This window comes from Cucurbita pepo, unplaced genomic scaffold (assembly GCF_002806865.2).
Source record: "Cucurbita pepo subsp. pepo cultivar mu-cu-16 unplaced genomic scaffold, ASM280686v2 Cp4.1_scaffold000273, whole genome shotgun sequence".
Lineage (NCBI taxonomy): Eukaryota > Viridiplantae > Streptophyta > Magnoliopsida > Cucurbitales > Cucurbitaceae > Cucurbita > Cucurbita pepo.
The window spans coordinates 1-19,871 of record NW_019646521.1 but is presented as its reverse complement, the minus strand read 5'-3'; the positions used below and the strand labels follow the sequence as shown (position 1 = coordinate 19,871).

General features: G+C 36.5%; 1 protein-coding gene and 1 long non-coding RNA gene across 2 annotated transcripts; both read left to right on the top strand.

Moving 5' to 3' along the window:
• Positions 1-6,236: 6,236 nt before the first annotated feature.
• On the top strand, positions 6,237-7,750 carry LOC111784767. Its single transcript, XR_002813585.1, has 3 exons — positions 6,237-6,331; positions 6,442-6,497; positions 7,552-7,750. It is a non-coding gene; the product is annotated as an uncharacterized LOC111784767 (long non-coding RNA).
• An 11,084-nt stretch (positions 7,751-18,834) lies between these two features.
• Positions 18,835-19,044, top strand: LOC111784766 (jacalin-related lectin 5-like). The gene has a single exon (XM_023665376.1). It carries the CDS (start codon positions 18,835-18,837, stop codon positions 19,042-19,044), a length of 210 nt encoding a protein of 69 aa, XP_023521144.1.
• Positions 19,045-19,871: the final 827 nt, after the last annotated feature.

The following is a 19,871-nucleotide window of genomic DNA, read 5'->3' as shown; positions in this document are numbered from 1 at the left end:
CCGGGTCGTTACAGATACATTCATGAAACATTAAGGTTAGGTTACATACTGAAGTGCTATGGATATGAGAGATTGATAAAAGAATACGGTTAGGTTATGAGTAGAAAGGGATAGGTTTGTGATAGATTGATAGAACGATAGCGTTAGGATATGTTCCTGTGATGATATGACTAAGGTACATTCATGTAACGATATGACTGTGATAGGTATAAGAACGTTGAGACTATGATAAGTTAGAGAACGATATGACCACGAAGATGTTGGTGTAGATGAACTAAATTTCCTTATGTGTATGCGTGTTCAAAAGTTTTGAATTCTACGCACTTTTCGTTATTTCCTAGTAAGAAAGGTAACGACTCGTGGCTCAAATATTTCGAAAAGCGGGTCGTTACACTCCATCAAATGGGTCAATAGTTTTACTAGTTTCAAAATTGTTGATAAAACTCCAAAATGGTTGGGTTTTATGTCCTAAAACTCATAGTTTGTAAACAAAAACATATTCTATTTTCAATAAAGTTATTATTGTTGTTTATTCAGTAAAGATTGTTATTGAATAAAGTGAACTTTACGATCATTAATCTAAATCCAATAAACTAAGAACACTCTGGCTATAGTATGATTACTTGAACTATATGTAGAGACATAAGAGTGGATCAAGTTCAAGTATATAGTCAAAATGATCTATAGTATAAGGATAAGGCTGAGTACCTTATTCTGGGGACACTATGGATGCGGCCCACTTTTGTATATGATATAAACAATGCGATCACTAAATTGTGCATGTGGAGACATGTGAGTGGGGGCGTCCTATGCAATGAGTATTGCATAAGATCGGACCATGAAGAAAACCACTCTCACTTTATAAAGTCGTTTACTGTTGAGACTGATTTTCTTTTCATTCGATAACCTAGGTAACTCGGTTTTAATCCTGAGCTAACCATGAACTCCTGTTTATTCGGAATTATCCTTAGATTTGCATGGGTGAGAGTGGCTCTAGTTCGCCGACTCAACAGGCCTCCCATTTCAGGGGTAAGACTGGGTGAATGGCTGGGGACGTGGGGTGCAAGACGGAATTCACTCCTACCCACTTTTAGGGATAGAAGAAAGGTAGTTCCCTTAAGCACTGACTCCAGGTCTTGAACAAGGGGCCCCACCCTCTCATTGGCCTGAGAGGGATTCGGTTTACTGGTTGGACCACAAACCAATTGTTTATTAGAGGATCAGTGAGACATAAGGAACAAGAAGTAACTTCAGGGGTAAAACGGTAAATTGACCCAGCTCTAGTTACGAACAACCTGTGAAGGATCGACTTACTAATCATGGTTATATCAGATGGACAGAAATATATCTATAGTGAGGGGAGTGCAACTACTAGGCTATAGTGGAGTGTCCTAGTAGTTAACGAATGTTGGTTAACCAGGTTAATGAGTTTAATCGGTTAATCTTGAATCGTTGGAGCCCATGATCTATAGGTCCATTAGGTCCCTCTGCTAGCTCATATCGGACTAAACCATAGAACAGTGTGACGAGTGAGTTCGAAGTGTTCGAATTCAAATTAGGGAATATGCGTTACATATATACGATATATTTAACCGCAATTTTATTTTATTTACGAATTAAACGAAAAGAGAGAATCTGAGATATTTAAATAAGATTTAAATATCTTAATCAATTATGTGTCGGAATTGATTGGGATTGGCATTTGAATTAATATTAAATATTAATTAAATAGTTTAATTAATTATTTAATGTTACTTTAATTTGAAATTCATTATTCAAATTAATTGTTGAATTAAAATGAAGAAAGTCAAAATGTTGACTTTCATCTAATTAAAATGAAGAAAGTCAAAATGTTGACTTTCATCTAATGGAAAAATCATGTTAGTGGAATTTTGAGGTGTCAAAATTTGGTTTAACCAAACTTGCATGTTTGCCAAATAAACCCCACAAGTTTGAGTGGAATTTTGAGTGTCAAAATTTGGTTAACTCAAACATGCATGCTTGCCACATAATCCCAAACATTTGAGTGGAATTTTAAGTGTCAAAATTTGGTGATCTCAAATTTGCATGAACATGCAAACATGACTCTTTAAATAGAGTGATCATGGTACATGGAAGGTCTTCTTCTTCTTGGTGAAAAACCTTGAGAAAAACCTCTCACAAACACTCTCTTCATATATACAAAATCCCTCCCAAGTTTAGTCACTCACCGGATTCCACAATCCCGTTCTAAGGTCGGAGGATAGTGGAGAAGACACTAGTGGTAGTTCGAAACCGGTTCGTGAGGAAAAAGAAGTTTGAACTACAAAAGGTTAGTATTCAAACTCATTAAGTTTTAATACTTATGAACATGCAAGTTATTTACTATAATTAATGTTCTAAAAGTGCCTAAGATCCAAATTGCTCCCACATGTGTTATATTAACACCGTAAAAAATGACATTTCTTTTGATCCATTTTTTTTTCTCCTTATCATTAAGGAAAGACAGAAAATTTTCAGGGTAGAAACATTTTCGAGAATTTCTCTTAGATTCGAATCCATAGCTGATGATAGAACAAGAATAGATATTTTCTATTTTCTATGCACATGAGCCCATATCTTTGCTTTTCGACCAATCTCTAATTCCAATCTTCCTCTCCAATTAGATATTATGTTGCCGGTATAGACCGAAATTTCGTTATGGTCCAATTCTGACCAGTAATAGATATCAAGGCTTTGCAATATTTGATTGATCATAGTTCATTTACTATAGAAGTTCTCTGGGAATTCATTAGAAGAATGTTTCTAATCAAAATTGTTCTTCCTCCGTATTTTTAATAATTAAAAAAAAAAGAATTGTTTTCCGGTCATTATTGTTTGTATTTGTATGGTTTGTAACTCTCTACTTTATTTGGTTAATCATTAATGTCTCATTTTTTTTAGATGAATTTCATATACAAATTTGTCTATTTTCCCCTACAAAATAAAAAAAATTGGTAATACTTTTCTCTTTGGGCTATCTACCCCAATTCTAGTAAATTTTTGGAGTCAAAATCATGACAAAAAATAAATGGGTTAAAAACTCCACCCTAATACAATGCAAATTGAATACACTAGTAAATCACATGGATCTACAAACGACTTACTATATTTGATTTGTGGCCAAGCTAGAGTTTGAGATTTTGGTAACTTTCATTGTAAACATTGTCAAATAGACTTTTCTCTTGGTATACCTTATCTAGTACAACACCAAATTATCGTTCCTATAACCATAACGGGAAGGCACCACAACCTTCATATTTTTTTTTTTCAACCGCTCTGTAATATCAAGAAGGGGCTTACAAAATTCTCTTCTAAAAATTAGTATTATATAAGCATAGTAGATATCCTCATATGCCATAAAACTTGGGATACTTAAAAATCAACTTAAAATGACAGTCTTGAAATTTTAACTATGGTAATACCTTTTAACCAGGTTAACATTGCTAAGAAAAATTCATCAATAATTTCCTACAACAATTTGTTTATGTCGAGGTTTAAGGAGGATTACCACAAAACTTCTAGTTGATTTAGAGACAATGTCCCACTGCAATCCGTATCCCCCACCCAAGTCCATCTTAAATCATGGTTTCTTAAATTTAAGGTATCTTGACAATCTCATACGGTAGTCCCTCTCCATATACCACTCAAATTTTGACCATGATCGTAATGCCTCATCCAAACTGTGGCCCGATACTTTTAAATCACCTCGAATTTTCAACTCATATTAAGGCAGGAAAGTTTTCTACATCTCGCTACTTTCAAAGCTCAGCTTCCATTAAAGGCATTTATTGTCATTCACCAATCAATTTAAGTATACTCGATTTTAACTTTGATGGCTTAACTCAAATTTTTTTCTTATTGATACTTTAATTTCATATTTACATATTTCATTGTGATAAAATTTTCTTCCGACACTACTACCTTTAATGTCTATAGCATACTATAAGTTGGTACATCTATCACCCTGCCCCGGTATTCTTGGGTCATTTTTATTTCATTTGAAATTACTTACTCATCAGCATACGTTTGTACATTCCTTTCCATCTCTATGGTCATAACGCTAAGTAATTTATCTATGTTCGAGACGTCCAACTAAAATATATGATCTTCCTTAGCAAAATCATTTTCATGCATACACTAACATTTAGTAGCTTACTAAAGTTATAGCTACCCATTCACCATAACAACCTCAGTAAATTAAAACATCATCAATACATCAATTTACATTCACATTCCGTGCAAGGTAAAACATAACATATTCTACATTATAATAAATATAGAATTAAGCCAACAATAATGCAGTAAACACTTGAATTCTATGTCTTTTAATTAACAATAATGTAGTAAACACGAGAATTAAGCCAACCATAAGCTAACAATTTCTTTATTGGTATTTACTTTATTGTCTTTTAATTTTGTCACATGTATTCCAAATTTCTAGTAGATGTTGTGTTTCCTTTTCTTCTCAGTCAGTTTCCACTCATTCTATTCACAAATTTTTTTGGCCATTTTATTTTTAATATATTCATTTGTCTACTTATATAAATTTACTGATCTAATATTACTAATCTGACATGATTTACTAGAATTCATATAAATGATTGACATTTGGTTCTAACTCAAAAAATACTGACATAAATTTATTGATCTAATATTACTAATCTAACCTGATTTACTAGAATTCATATAAATGATTGACATTTAGTTTCATACTCAAATCTAAATAATTGTAATGATTTAATGAATATCTAACTATAATGGGTTGTGATTTCTAAAAAAAAATATGACAAAAGAAAATTAAGATTATATATACCTTGGTCACATCTATCTTCAATAAATCTCAATCTCAACTTGGTAAAAGTCATTCTCACATGTTCCTCAATATAAATCTGGCAATTTTTGTTTTTTATGTTTCTTTTTGCAAACTGTGATTTTTTTGTTGGCTTAAGGGTGGGTTGAGAAGAGATAGTTGGGGGAAAGGATGAGAGGTTAGTGGGAGGAGTAGGGAANTTATTATTTTACGTAATTTTTTTTATAATTTTTTTTATTTGTTTATTTCTTTGTTTATTTATTTATTTATGATTTTTTTGGGCTATTACAGCCGCCCTCAATACAAGTGACTTGTCTCCACCTGAAAAAATGATGTGATACGTGGTATGAGTATTTCGAAGAATATTAAGTGAGTAGACACATTACCAAGTATCACAACTCACACCTCATCATAACTCATACATCATCATAGTGCACATACCGCATCGTACTACACAGTTCATACATCATCATAACTCATGCAATTCTTAACCTATACTATAGTAAGGCCACTTACCTGATTAGCTTAGGTTAGTGTCACCAATTTATCTTTAACCAAAGTTTGATTTTATCTTTTGTATCCAAGTTAACCTATATGAATTCACGACATCAATATCACATTCAATTCTCTAAATCTTACAATTGTTCATGTGTTAGACTTCATACGAGCATTAAAGACTTTGCAAAAGTAAAGTCTAGGAACATTATAATATGCATCTATCTATCTATATATATATTATTGTTATTAAGATTTCATTTTCTATTATTCCTGTCTTATGGAACAATTTGATGGAGTTATTTTATGTAACGGTAAGGGTTTCAAAAAGGAAAAAAAAAAAAAAAACGCCTCAAATCTCGACGGAAATCGTGGGATTTCCGGTGAGTCATGCCTTGCTAGCGAGGGCGTATTAATGTGTATTAAACCGTAGGTACCTTAGTAGCGGTCTTTTCCTTTTTGAGTCACTATCATACCTGTGAGGGAGGAGCCGAAGGGTTTAGGTGAGGGATCGAAAATGTCGTGAGACTTCAGATCGGGTTGGGAGATCAATAACGCCGTGAGCTTTAGGTAGGATCAGGCGCCAGTGTACGTCGGGCAAGGAGGGACAGACGCGCCACCGGAGATGGACGAGCGACGACGCTTCCATAGGTGACAGTAGCCAAGCTTGCGATTAGGGTTATTGAGGCATTCGGGCGAGGAAGACGAAGTGGCGGGCACCGGTCGACCCTCGGCATTCCGCGGTCCGTCTCAACTGGTGTGCAGCCCACACCTCGCAGGCTGCGCTCGGACACCACCATTGGGCCTCGTTCCTTTTCGGCCCAAACTAGAGGCGCGCCCATAAACCCTATGTCGTTAGGGTTCTTCGCAGCCCGTCGGTTTCAGCTCCACCGATGGCTCGGCAGCTTGGCGGCGCGGCTCAACGGCTCGACATCCGAACAGTATATCGATTTCTAGGTTTTTTATCCTTCTGGAGCCATTCCCACCCTTTTTCAGCCATCTGAGGTCAGTATAACTCCATTGTGATAAAATAGCTTGTGATAGAGACGTACCCTAGTAGCTAGGCATAAGAGCTAGTTGTGAAAGGGCTCTAAGTGTATCATGTTATCTTATAGGAGGTAGTTAGGCGCCGGAGTTAGCATTGTGGGTGACTTCGGCCAAGGCCAAGGAGGTAAGTAACCTTAGTATTGGCGTTAGTTATGTATGTATGTTGGTGCGTGCCCTGTGGCCTTTGCATGCACCATATATTGTTGGTGTATGCAGGTTGGATGTTTCTTGCAGTGAAATACTATGCATGCTATGTTTATGTATGTGATTCTTGCAGTGAATTGATATGTATGCCATGTTTATGAATATGATGTTGTGACACGGTGTGTTGCCCGTATGTATGATGAGCTTGATTGACATGTCATGATTGTAATGAGAACCCCGCATGCCATGAATGAGATGACTAGTATGCTATGATATGCTTGTTCAATGTGGATCCGGTTATGCTATGATATGCTTGTTCAATGTGGACCCAGTTATGCTATGATATGCTTGCTCAATGTGGACCCGGTTATGCTATGATATGCTTGCTTAATGTGAACCCGATTATGCTATGTAATGCGGCGAGGGGATGGAGCGTTGTATGTATAATGCCATGGAGGTAAACCTTAAGAACCTCATGCACGCTATGGTTATGTACCTGGGGCACTCCCCCGTTATGCTACTGATGGTATGGATGCATATATTCGATATTGTGTTCGCCACGATACCATGCTGACCCTCCTTTGTCTGTGGCGTCCGGTATTGTATGTCATACATACCCGACCAAGCCAGGCCCAGGGAGTTCACTTGCGAGCTCGCCTGGTGGGCCCACAGTCACACACGTGGGCCATGTGTGGGAAATTACCATGCATCCACCCCCGCCCGGACAAGGAATGGAAGACAGACCCCTCTCTCAGCTTCGTTCTTCTAACACTGTGCGGCATGTATGGTTATTATGTGCAGCATGTATGGTTATTATGTGCGGCATGTATGGTTATTATGTGCGACATGTATGGGTATTTTGTGCGACATGTATGTGTGTTGTGTGTGTCATGTATGTGTATCGTTTGTGACATATATGTGTTGTGTGCGACTGCTTGTATCCAGATGTATGATTATGTGCTTAACCCCAACAGTGGGGCGACTTACTGGGTATTTTATATAATACTCAAGACACGTGCTACCCATATTTTCAGGTAAGGGCAAGGCTCCCATGTACGGTTGACGGTGGATGCTGCGAAGGCCATAGAAATCTTGAGGAGAGTTTGTAGTGTCGTAGGCGTCTTGTTGGATTCTTTTGGGTTCATAGTTATTGCAATTGTTTCCTTTAGTTCTCTGTTGATTATTTCTAGGTTAGGTTGTCGTTATTGACTTCCCCAGGTATTAACTGCTTATAATAATGAATGCATTGTTGTTATTGAGACTGTCTTGCGTGAACTCTTGTTCGGTTGATTATGCAAGTATAAAGTAACGTCACTAATTAGGTTAGAGAAAATTAGGGGCGTTACATTTTAAGGGACTACTTTCTTGAATATATTTATTCTAATATTTTATTCTTTCTGTTTACCTATACTTTGCTTCATCCTTTAATTTTTTTTTACCAATATTTTTTACCAATTTTAATGGATTCTTACTTCCAAATCATATAATTGGTCCATTCTTATCAAATCTCTATCAACCATAATAATAATAATAATAATAATAATAATAATAATAATAATAATAATAATTAATAATTAAATAATAAAAATAATAAAGATGTGCTAGTGTATCCCCTAAAGTGTGCTAGTGTTCTTTGTTAAGAAGAAAGATGGATCGATGCGTATGTGCATCGATTACATAGAGCTAAAAAAAACAAAAACCATAAAGAATAAATACCCTCTAGCTAGAATAGAAGACTTATTTGATCAACTAAGAGAGGCAACGGTATTTTCTAAGATAGATATATTGTCAGGTTACCATTAAATAAAGAGTAAAGAAAAAGACGTACCAAAGACAGCATTTAAGACAAGTTGCGATCACTACAAGTTCATTGTGATGTCATTTGGCTTCACCAATGCCTCAGCTGTGTTAATGGAGTTAATGAACCGAGTGTTCAAGGACTGTCTAGACACTTTTGTGATCGTGCTCATTGATGACATTATAGTGTACTCGAAAATAGACCTGGAACACCAGGAACACCTTTGAAAAGTCCTAGCCACCCGAAGAGAGAATACGTTGTACGCCAAGTTCTCAAAGTGCGAATTTTGATTACGACAAGTCTCTTTCCTAGAACATGTGGTGTCAAAAGACGAAGTATTTATAGATCCCACTAAGGTTGAAGCAATCACAAAGTGGGAACGCCCAACTACGGTAACATCAGTACAAAGTTTCTTGGGACTAGCGAGATACTATTGAAGGTTCGTGCAAGACTTCGCTAGGATAGCCTTGCTTTTAATACAGTTAATGAGAAAAGGGGTACCATTTATATGGAATGATGCTTGTGAGGCAAGCTTCCAGAACCTAAAGAGAGATTGGACCGCCCCGGTACTCAAAGTACCCGAGAGATCAGAAGGATACGTAATCTATAGTGACGCATCCAAGAAGAGACTAGGATGTGTGTTAATGCAACACGGTACACTGATATTGAAACCTTTACCGAGGGGAGCTTAAACCAACATTGAAACCTCTAAAATCTTCGTGATTTAAAGGTTGAGTTTTTAAAATTTTTGTCGAAAATATCCTTTCCGATCAATGAGCAACCGACCTCTTATTTAAATTATAGTCGTTGGATGTGATGAGGTGTCTCCCCTTTAGAACATACTTACATTCGGTAAAGATTAGAAGGATTTTCTAATTAGCTGTCGTGAATTTGATTTTTTAATCTGTGGTATTTTCATAATTATCTCGACGTTTAGGAGTACTTTGGTAGTTTGCCATTTTCAAAATATTTTATTATTACTTTTTTTATAAAAAGTCAAAACTTGTCATTTTTTCCTTGTTGATCTCCTTAAAATTTCTTATGGATAAAGAATTAAAAATCTTGAAAGTTCCTTAAAAATTGAAAAAGAATGAACATTTCTTCTTTTTCGCTATCTTTTTACTTTTCGATCCTATTCCAGAGAACTTAAATCCCTAAAATTATTTTTTATAGCATTAAAATAACTTGCTTCAAACCCTTATTCTTGCTTGATTGTCTTAATTCGTTTCCTTGGATCCTTTAGTCTTACATAGACAACTTAAAACTTATTTAAGGTGTTGCATCTAACCATACCCGAAAATGAAACTAGAACCCAAGGATAATCATGAATTTAAGTCTGAACAATCATGATATATGTTACATATGCTTGTAACATATGCTTGTATTTTTCACTTAATCACATAATGAGTCTTTTTCTACTCTTAAAAGTTTTTAAGAATATATAACGTAAGAACCTCTGATCAGATGATGACTTCTTGTTTTGAGGTCTTGAGTTGTGTTTACTTTTTCATATAGTTAAGTTATTCAAATGATATATATAAACATTGGATAGAATTCAATTCATTTTAATAATAAAATAAAACAAATAGGATTGATTATGTATGAAAATTGCATGAACTAGATGACCTCAACCATAGAATCTGAGATAGAGGTCTCGTAGCTAGTTTTACAAAAGTGAAAGGCTTCCTAACGTAATTCAAATGAGGGTGGACCTGACCGCTTAGTTTATCTAGTTTATAATTTTCGTGTTTAGGAACAATTTTAATTGGTTTATCTAGTCTAAAATTTTCGTGTTTACGGGGTGGACCTGACCGCTCAGTAGAACTGGCACTAATTGCCTTTCAACTAGCATTTCTCATGTTTTACGATTTCATGAATTCAAAGCTTATATTCGAATATATTTGGTCGACTTTGAAGTTGATAACTCTCTAAAAGTAGAATTATATCAAGTCTTTTTATAGTTAATATTGCACTCATACTCACTGTTTTCTCATTAATTGCTCCATTTATTCTAAGAAGTTCAATTTGCATTAATCGAGCTTAATTGTATACTTCATTAAGTTATTTGGTAAAATTCTAGAACATTCATGTTGAACCATGATACTGTAGCAAATCTGGAAACAACACTGCTTGCATCTGAAAATAAATTGTTGACTGTGATGCTGAAGCAATTCAGAACACAAACTTTCGGGGATGACATGAAAATTTTAATCCCCATCAGCAGTCCACGTGGGTCATTGACTACTAAATTATAAACATCCTAGGTGGACGATTTTATCCTTTCTCAACCCTAAAGGAGAAGAAACAAACATAATCAAAGGAAAATTATACCTAAAAAATGGTTTAGGGTCACATTTTGGGAAAAAAATCGAATTAGACAGCAGAGCCTCTGCAGCTGTGAACTGCTGTGAAACCAGAGAAGAAGAATAAAAATCCTAATCCAAAAGTTGTTGACGGCAGAAAGAAAAGAAAACCAAGAAGGATAGATTAGGGCAAAGAGGTGAATGTGAGAGCGGAAGGAAACTTCCATTGAAAAATAGAACAAAGCGGGATAATTGTAGGATGTGGAATTTTATTGGGTTTTAAAGGGCTTGACACTTGATACTTATCTTGTTACATGTCACTTTCATCCTGAAAAACTTTCCCTAAAGTGGTCCTTAATTATTTTTCCGTGAACATATGAGTGGTCCAATCATGATCGTATTACCCTGCTATAAATCCTGACACATGACATCTATCTAGATGAGAGAAGTAGGAGGCCCTTCATGACATCCTTTTCGTGATACATAGTGTAGAGGATCCCACCTAAAAAAGAAATAGGGGCTTTGTAGCACACCACGTGATAGGAGATAACAATCACTTTTGGGTATGAATCCTAAAAACTTATTTACCATAAGGCATAGAGTATGATATTCATGATCCTAGGTATATTTTTGGCACATGATTCACCATTGAACCTAGGCTTGCTTGAGAGGTATATTATATCATGAAGCAGTCTTACAAACTTCTTAGGTATAACTTAGATAGAAATTAGAGGGCAACCTAATGTGATCTCTTGGACGTGAAAACTTACTAGTACCTTAATAATCTTATTTCAAGGTTGGTTATAAAGTTTCAAATCACTTAGGTGTCATAATGGTTGTTAACGGAGGGTATTACAGTTGGAGGGTATTATGGTCATTTTACACTTTTTCTTGGTTCACCAATTTAGACATGTCTAGTGGCCACCAAATTTCATAGGTAACTTTAACCCACCATATTAGGCCCAGAATTAAAATGTCATAAGCAACTAAGTTCATTTAAGGGGTCAATTTAACGTTACTTATATCTCAAGTAAAATTGTCGATTTTAGTCCTTAACTCACGATTCATAATATTTTTCTTCCCAATTTAGACATGTCTAGTGGCCACCAAATTTCATAGGTAACTTTAACCCACCATATTAGGCCCAGAATTAAAATGTCATAAGCAACTAAGTTCATTTAAGGGGTCAATTTAACGTTACTTATATCTCAAGTAAAATTGTCGATTTTAGTCCTTAACTCACGATTCATAATATTTTTCTTCCATATATCATTAATTCATACTTGAATTAAGGTGTACATTGAAATCCAAGTGATTCCTACAAGTATTTCTTAAGAAAGGTCCAAGATGACTACTTATCTCTTATCTTGAGCTTCTGATACTCGATTTTCTCCTAATTTACTTTGGCAACTTCCTTAGAGAGTCTAGTTTTTGGAAGCATTGAGAATTTTATGAGAACGAGCAAAAAAGAGGTTCAGTTTCATTAAAAACCTAGGAGAGGTTGTAATGACCCTAAACTTCCACATACTCAGAGTCGTTATTGACATCTCATGCTCATCTATAATGCAGAAATACAACTCTTACATGAACATCATTTATAACATAAACATCGAAAAGCGCTTAAAACAACTTCTTCTCTAGAAAATATAGTCATAGTCTTATGTGTTTAAATACGAAATATTGGAATTTAGAGACAATAAAAACAAATACAAAATAATTTAAAACAATGAAATGCAAAACAACCTATTTTAACTTAGAAATTTAAAAATGAGTCTACCCTATGCACGTACCACAGTCTCTGCTCGCGATGTTGCTGACCTCCGTGCAAGTACGCCTTGCCTTTACCTGAAAAATGATGTAGCACATGGCCTGAGTATTTCGAAGAATACTCAGTAAGTGGCCCCACTATAAGGGGTCATGCAAATGCAAACACATGCAATCATGATTTAGGGACCTATCTCTAAACATCATAAGTGACCTCAGTCTCGAATAAATTGGATGTGTAGTACTTTCCTACACACGACACATACGTGCGAGTGTGAATCCCCAGAGCGCTCGCACACCCCCTGGACCCTCTAGTCAAGCTAATCTGTAGCGACGTCTGGAGGTCAGCGAAAGCCTATAGTGTCATGCGTGTCATGAACACCCTCATCTGTGCGCATTCGCGCTTGTGCACATTCGCACTCATCATCATAATGTGCGCGTCCGCACTCATCATCTCTAGGGAAAGTAGCCTTATACTTATGAATATACAATATGTAACGACCCGGGAAAGAAAGAAAAAATAAAAAAAATAATAAAAAAAATAAAAATAAAGGAAAACGAGAAAAAAAATAAAAATAAAAACTCAGTCGCCGAAAAATCCGTGAGTTTTTCGGCGACCGCTGAGTTTCGCGGAACCCATGTGAAACGACGACCACAACACGCCCAACCCTCAGCCCACGACACCTAGCACCATCAGGATACCTGCAAAGAGAGAAAAGACAGAAACTACGAGAGAGAGAGAGATTTCAGAAAAAAAAAAATCGGCGAGTGTCCAGTTTCTCTGACGAACCCTCAAACCACCCTCAAACCGACACCAAACGACCTGTTACCACCACGAGAAGGGTCCCTAACGAAAGCACAATAACTCAAGGTGCGTTCTGTGCTTCTTCGTAAATGCCATCGTCGGTAACCGAGGTCGAAAAATTGGGTTTTTTCTAATCGTTCATAGATCTGTGGTTTTAGGAATCTTTAGGCCGCAAGACTTCCAGAAAAGAAAGAAGGACGACAAATAAAGAGGAAGAGGAAGAGAGAGGACCGAAATCGACAACGGAAACACCGCGGGAAGGAGAGAGAGAAAGCTCATCGAAAAATCGGCCGAAGTCGGGTAAGGAAGACGAGACCCACGGATCCGGGTGAACCCGAACCCAGAACCCGAGAGGGTCAGCCCATTCTTTCCTTGGCCTTTGCCTTCGGCCCAGCCCAACTATAGCGGCCCAAACCTCAGACCAGCCTAGAAGTTACGGTTCAATTGAACCAACCCGAGACCAGACCCACGATCCAATCGAGCCGGCCTGCAACCAAAAAAAAAAAAAAAACTTTCAGCCCAGCCAAATAAGCCGAGGCCCAACTATAGTCTTGGCCAGTAGCCTCCGCAGCCCGCGACCAGGACCACGACCAGAACCGGACTGCGACTTGCGCTTCGACCCGACGCTACCGCGAGACATGGCTCGCTCTACTACTGCCACGTGTCACATAGCGGCGCAGGCAGTCCCTCGACGCAAACGGCTCGGGCTCCCTCCGGCGACGCTCCGGCGGCTTCCAGCGANATATTTATTAAATTAGGTAAATTAATTGTGAAATACTAACGGAAAGTGGTGAACGGTGTGATAGGAAATAAACCCCGGCAACGTAGGAAGCAGCTCTCAGCGAACGGGAGCTTACGTTTAGCTATTTAGGGAGTACTTCGGCCGAGGCCAACCAAGTAAGTGGCCTTACTATAGGATAGGCTAAATAAATTGTATGATGCTTGATGATATGTGCCAGTATATACATATTTTGTTGAGTGACGCTTGATATGTTTGACGCACGTTGTGGCATTATGATGAGCATGATGATTGCATGATTTTTACCTTAATATGATGATGTTTTCCATATTGAGCATGCTAGATGATGATGAGTGCCATATTGCATCATGTCGTTAGATCGACGTAGGACACAACCCTAAGAGCATGAAAATGATATTAATATAAATATCCACGAGTATGCGTTACCTAGAGTAACAAAGAGATGAGACTAGAGGGTTGTGTCAGAAGAGACATTACGATGGATTTAGAGGGACCTCATGCATTTTGTATGTTCATAAGCATAGGGCTACTTCCCCTAGAGATGATGAGTGCGGACGCGCACCTTATGATGAGCGCGAATGCGCACAGGTGCGAAAGCACACAGATGAGGGTGTTCATGAGGCGCATGACACTATGGGGTTCCGCTGACCTCCGGACGTCGCTACAGATTAGCTTGACCAGAGGGTCCAGGGGGTGTGCGAGCGCCCTGGGGACTCACACTCGCACGTGTGAGTCGTGTGTAGGGAAGTACTACACATCCAATTTGTCCGAGACTGGAGGCCACCCCTAAGATGATTAGAGATAGGTCCCTATTCATGATTGCATGTGTTTGCATTAGCATGGCCCCTATAGTGGGGTCACTTACTGAGTATTTCTGCCGTGTGCCATATTGTTTTTCAGGTAAAGGCAAGGCTCCCATGTACGGTTGACGGTGGCATCGTGATCAGAGACTGTGGCGCGTGCATAGGATAGTTGCATATTTAAAATTCCTAGTCTTGGTTAGGATAGGGCGTTTGCATTTCGTTCATTTATATTAATTAATTTGTAATCGTTTTATTTTATCTTTTGAACTCCAACACGATGTTTGAAACACGTAAGTACGACACTGTTTTCCAATGTTTAAATGTATTATGAAGTTTAAAATTTTTCTGCTAATAAAGATGAGCATTCTTAGATTTTTATTCCGCATTAGAGATGAGCATGAGACGTTAATGTATCTTCTGACACAACCCTCTAATCTCATCTCTTTGTTACTCTAGGTAATACATACTCGTGGATATTTATATTAATATTATTTTCATGCTCTTAGAGTTGTGTTCTATGTCGATCAAATGACATGATGCAATATGGCACTCATCATCATATAGCATGTTCAATATGAAAAACATCATCATATTAAGGTAAACATCACGCAATCATCATACTCATCATATTGCCATAAAGTGCATCAAGCATATCAAGTATATCAAGTATATCAAGTAAGTCATTCATCAAAATATATTATACTAGGCACATCATCAAGCATCATAACTCATATATCATCATACACTCGTACATCATCATATACTAGTATACGACATCATACGATACAGCTCATACATCGTCATAACTCATACATCATCACATACTATCATCCGATATCGTACGACACAGTTCATATACCATCATAATTCATACGTGCGATATGGGCTCACCAGCTAGTTCGCACACCGCTGGGCCACAGTCCTTAGCCGGTGGGCATACTCTAGGAGCCCCTTATGCTGGGACTCGTTAAAACTAGAACCGTCACAGCAGCGCTATGCAAAGCATAATGGTCGTTGTCCTACCATTGGATGTACGCATCTGTACCCTCGTGATGGAATAGGGGTATCCCCCAAATGTATGAACACACAATATGCATGAGGTCCCACTAGTTCTACAGTTATCATTAATGAACATAACCCCCTGTGACGTTTTCATGCTTACATGTCATTCCCATTCTCATTTCTTTACATATCATACATATTCCTAATGAGGTTATGTTTCATGTAATTTACCGTATTTCATGTCATACAATTCATGCAGTTACATTCAAATATTCATACAAACAAGCCATAATCGTTTAAGGACCACACATCATCACATGCATAACATATCACATCAACTAAGCAGCATACATAACATACATTCACGTTCACACGATTTTGTACTTAAGCACATTAAACTAGCATACAATTTAATGACACGTGCAAATCCACGGGCACGTGCCAACATACAGCAAATAATGCGTAACCTACAACGGGTGAGCCACTTACCTGGTTAGCTTAAGTCGGTGTCACGTATATATCCTTAATGAAAGGTCGATTCCGTCCTTTGAAATCCAAGTCAACCTATGTGAGTGAAATACGTCAAATTGTTTCTCTAATTTAGGTGTTAAAATTATGATATTTACTGTTAGACAAAATTGCTGTTGTAGAAGGTGTTGTGGAGAGATATTTGGGGGAAGGTGGAGGGAGAGGGAGAGGGAGAGCATACTATTTTTTTTTAATTATTATTTACTTATTATTATTGTTATTTAAAAAAAAAAAATCAATTGTTACAAAGGTAGTTTTTTTAGGTAACGTGGTCGGTTCAGTTGAACGATTGATGTGTCCCAAAGTAGTTTGATTGGTTGTAGTCCATCGATTCTTGCATCAATTACTTCACGCCAAAGTATGTAGGAAAACTTTCATGACATGCATGTAGTAATGGTTTGGTAATGTGAAATAATAGAGAAAGGAATGAATATATATTCGGAAAAGGGAATTTAGAAAAAATAGTGCTAAAGTTTGAAATTAGAAAAATAACCTTATATTCTAAATATTGATGAAGTAGCCCAAAAACTATGGAATTTGAAAAATTAGCCTAGAAAATTTTGACACGAAAGTGATCGTATTGGAGGTTAATTGCTGAGGTCGATCCCATTACCAATGATCGAACCTAAACTTGTCATGGTGCAAGAAAACATGGGCAAAGTTCTTAAATCATTGTATATAGTGTATCCTCAAGGAGTTTGTAATAAATTTCTAATTCAGCCAATCACATGTGATGTTTCAACATGTGAAGAATGCTGATGCCTTCTTTTGCAACGTTTCCTTCTAATTTAAGTTGTTGATTAAGACATTGGGCTTTGACTCCATTGTGTAAAAAGACAAACAAATTTTTTACGAAATAAAACAAAGAGAATTTAAAACGCAAATCACCCACCTCGACCCAATACCTGCAGCAGCCAGCACCCGCTCTGTGACCTGCACCTCGGCCTCTGCATACGCATTAGTGCCCTATTGCGCCATGTGTCACACCTGCAGTAAAACAACCCTCGAGTCAGACGGCTTTAGCGGCTCGGCATTGCTCACTTGGCTCTGTGGCTCGAAAATCGGCTCCTCGACACGGTAAACGAAAAAAATACTATTTTCTACCATTCTAACCCTCTTGAAGCTGATTTTTACCCTAATTAAGGTCACTACACTGCTCTATTTCACAAAAATCAAGTTAAATTGTATTAGAATTGTGAAATATTAACGAAACGAAATAGACAACTTAATAGGATACAACTTCCGACAACATTTGGAGCAACTTTGAGGAACGAAAGATTCGCATCCTCAAATTTAGGTAAACATCGGCTAAGGCCAACCAAATATGTGGTCTTACTATATGATAAGTTGGACAATTGCTTGATGTATGACAACATATGCCTAGTGGCCCCTACATCTGTCATGTATGCTTTATACTTATGATGCTTTGATGATGACGTATGATGTATGACGTCATGAATGAGTTATATGATGATGCCTTGTGATGTTTTAGGATGATTATAATGTGTTATATGATGACAAATGTATGATAACGACGAAGCATGATAATATGACGATGCGTGATAATATGACGTCATTTTTCATATGAAGATGAAATGAATGTTTTAAATGCCATGTTGCATTATGATGCCAATTTTCCAACCGAGATAGCCGCCGAACTTAAGGAGTCTGCCCTTTATCCTTCACAATAGTACGGACGCGTACACTACGAGGTAGGGGAACCAATTATTATGTTACATCAACAGCTATCAAAGAATGCTTGTCCGACCAAAAAGGGGCCCAGAAGGTGTGCGAACCGACTGGTGGGTCCAGACATGCACATGTGGACCGTGAGTAGGAAAATTAAGTACACATCCAAGTTGCCTGTTGAATAGCCACCATAGAAAAATAGACTATTATGATTGGTCCCATTTAAGAAATTGTATGTGTTTGCATTTAACCGCGATAAAGGGGTCACTTACTGAGTATTTCTTAAAATACTCGAGCCATTTGCAACTTTATTTTTCAGGTAAAGGCAAGAAATCCCTGTACGGCTGATGACGACATCGTAATTCGAGAACACGACACATACATAGGGTAGTTATACTTATTTTCTTAGAGTTAGGTTAGAATAGGGTGTTTTTAATTTCAACGTTTATTTATTTTATTTAGTATTTCGTTGTGTTGTTTTAAAGATGTTTTCGAACACGTAAGTCCATGACAAGAAGTTTATCTCATACATCGAATAGGTGCCAAAGAGCTTTAGAAATGGGGAGGTCATAGAGAGAATTGGTGTGAAGCGTGGCATTGATTGTTCACTTTTATTTGTTTTACCTTAGAATGTATCCTCAAATAAACTAATATTCCTCGAAAATTAGTAAACCATTTTAGTATTTCGAGATTATTAGTCTTCCAAGGACATGGATGACCTTCCATCTCCTCTCTTGAGAAATTCCCCACCATTGTATTTCTATATATAGAGCCTTTCCAAATCTCATTCCACACAACTTTCTTAGAAACTTAAGCCCTTATTGCATCGTATCTTCAACACACAACCATCCCCTTTTATCTCGAAATGGATAGCAAAAGTAGCAGCGGTGGTAGCAAAAGCAACAACGGCAGCGCTGGCCAAGCTCATAACTCCACAAGAAGTGGTAGCAATAGCTCTGAGAAGATGGTTGCTCCGGGGAGTGGAGGAGCTGCTCATATCTCTCGAGATGCATTTGAGAGTAATCCTCAGGGTTATTTTGCTAACCTCCATGCAGCTGAAAAGAGTCAAAAGTAGTGATCCCTTTTGCAAGGTGGCTTATCAAACTATGTAAAACCATATTATTATAAATAAAGATTTTTCTTTTCGTTTAGGGTTTTAAATCATTTTTCACATTCAAAAATTTAAAAGTGATTAGATTATAAATTCAATTAATAGACTTTCAAATTTCTATTTGATCTCTAAATTTTTAAAATTATAAATTTAATCCTTCCATTTTTTAATTTTATTCATTAAATTTATAATTTTACTTAAAATTTAAAAAAATCTATTAAATATCAATTTAAAAATTAAGAATTTCATTAAACATAAAATTTATATTTATATTTTATCTAAACAATAATTAAGAATTTCATTAAACATATAATTTGAAAAGTATAATATTTCTAAACATTTAATAAAGATTCAAAAACACTTTTAAACTTTTTAAAAAAAAAAACCTAATTATTAGTTTTGAACCGAAACTATTAATATTATATTTTAGAATATTTTAGCTTTAAAAAATTTTCATTATTGTTAAAGTTTTTTATTTATTTATTTATTTATTTATTTATTTATTTTGAAAATTAAAAAATATTTAAGAGTTTCATGGCAAAGTAATTTAGGATAAATTTTGAGATGTGAAGATAATCTAAAATAAGTTTTTAAAAAAAAAATACTCTTGAATTTAATGTTTTTTTTTTTTTAAAAAAAAAAGTAAAATCTCAATTTGTTTAAATTTTGAAAGTCTAGTGTTACATTAAGTCTCTTCCGTTCTTTGGTTTAAGTTCGAAAAGTTGGATCATTATATAGTCTCTTCACCTGTTGTAACGACCCTAAATTTCTACATACTTAGAATTGCTACT

Coding starts and splice junctions, on each gene's coding strand:
- LOC111784766 (XM_023665376.1), top strand. CDS start 18,835: ATGGATAGCAAAAGTAGCAGCGGTGGTAGCAAAAGCAACAACGGCAGC.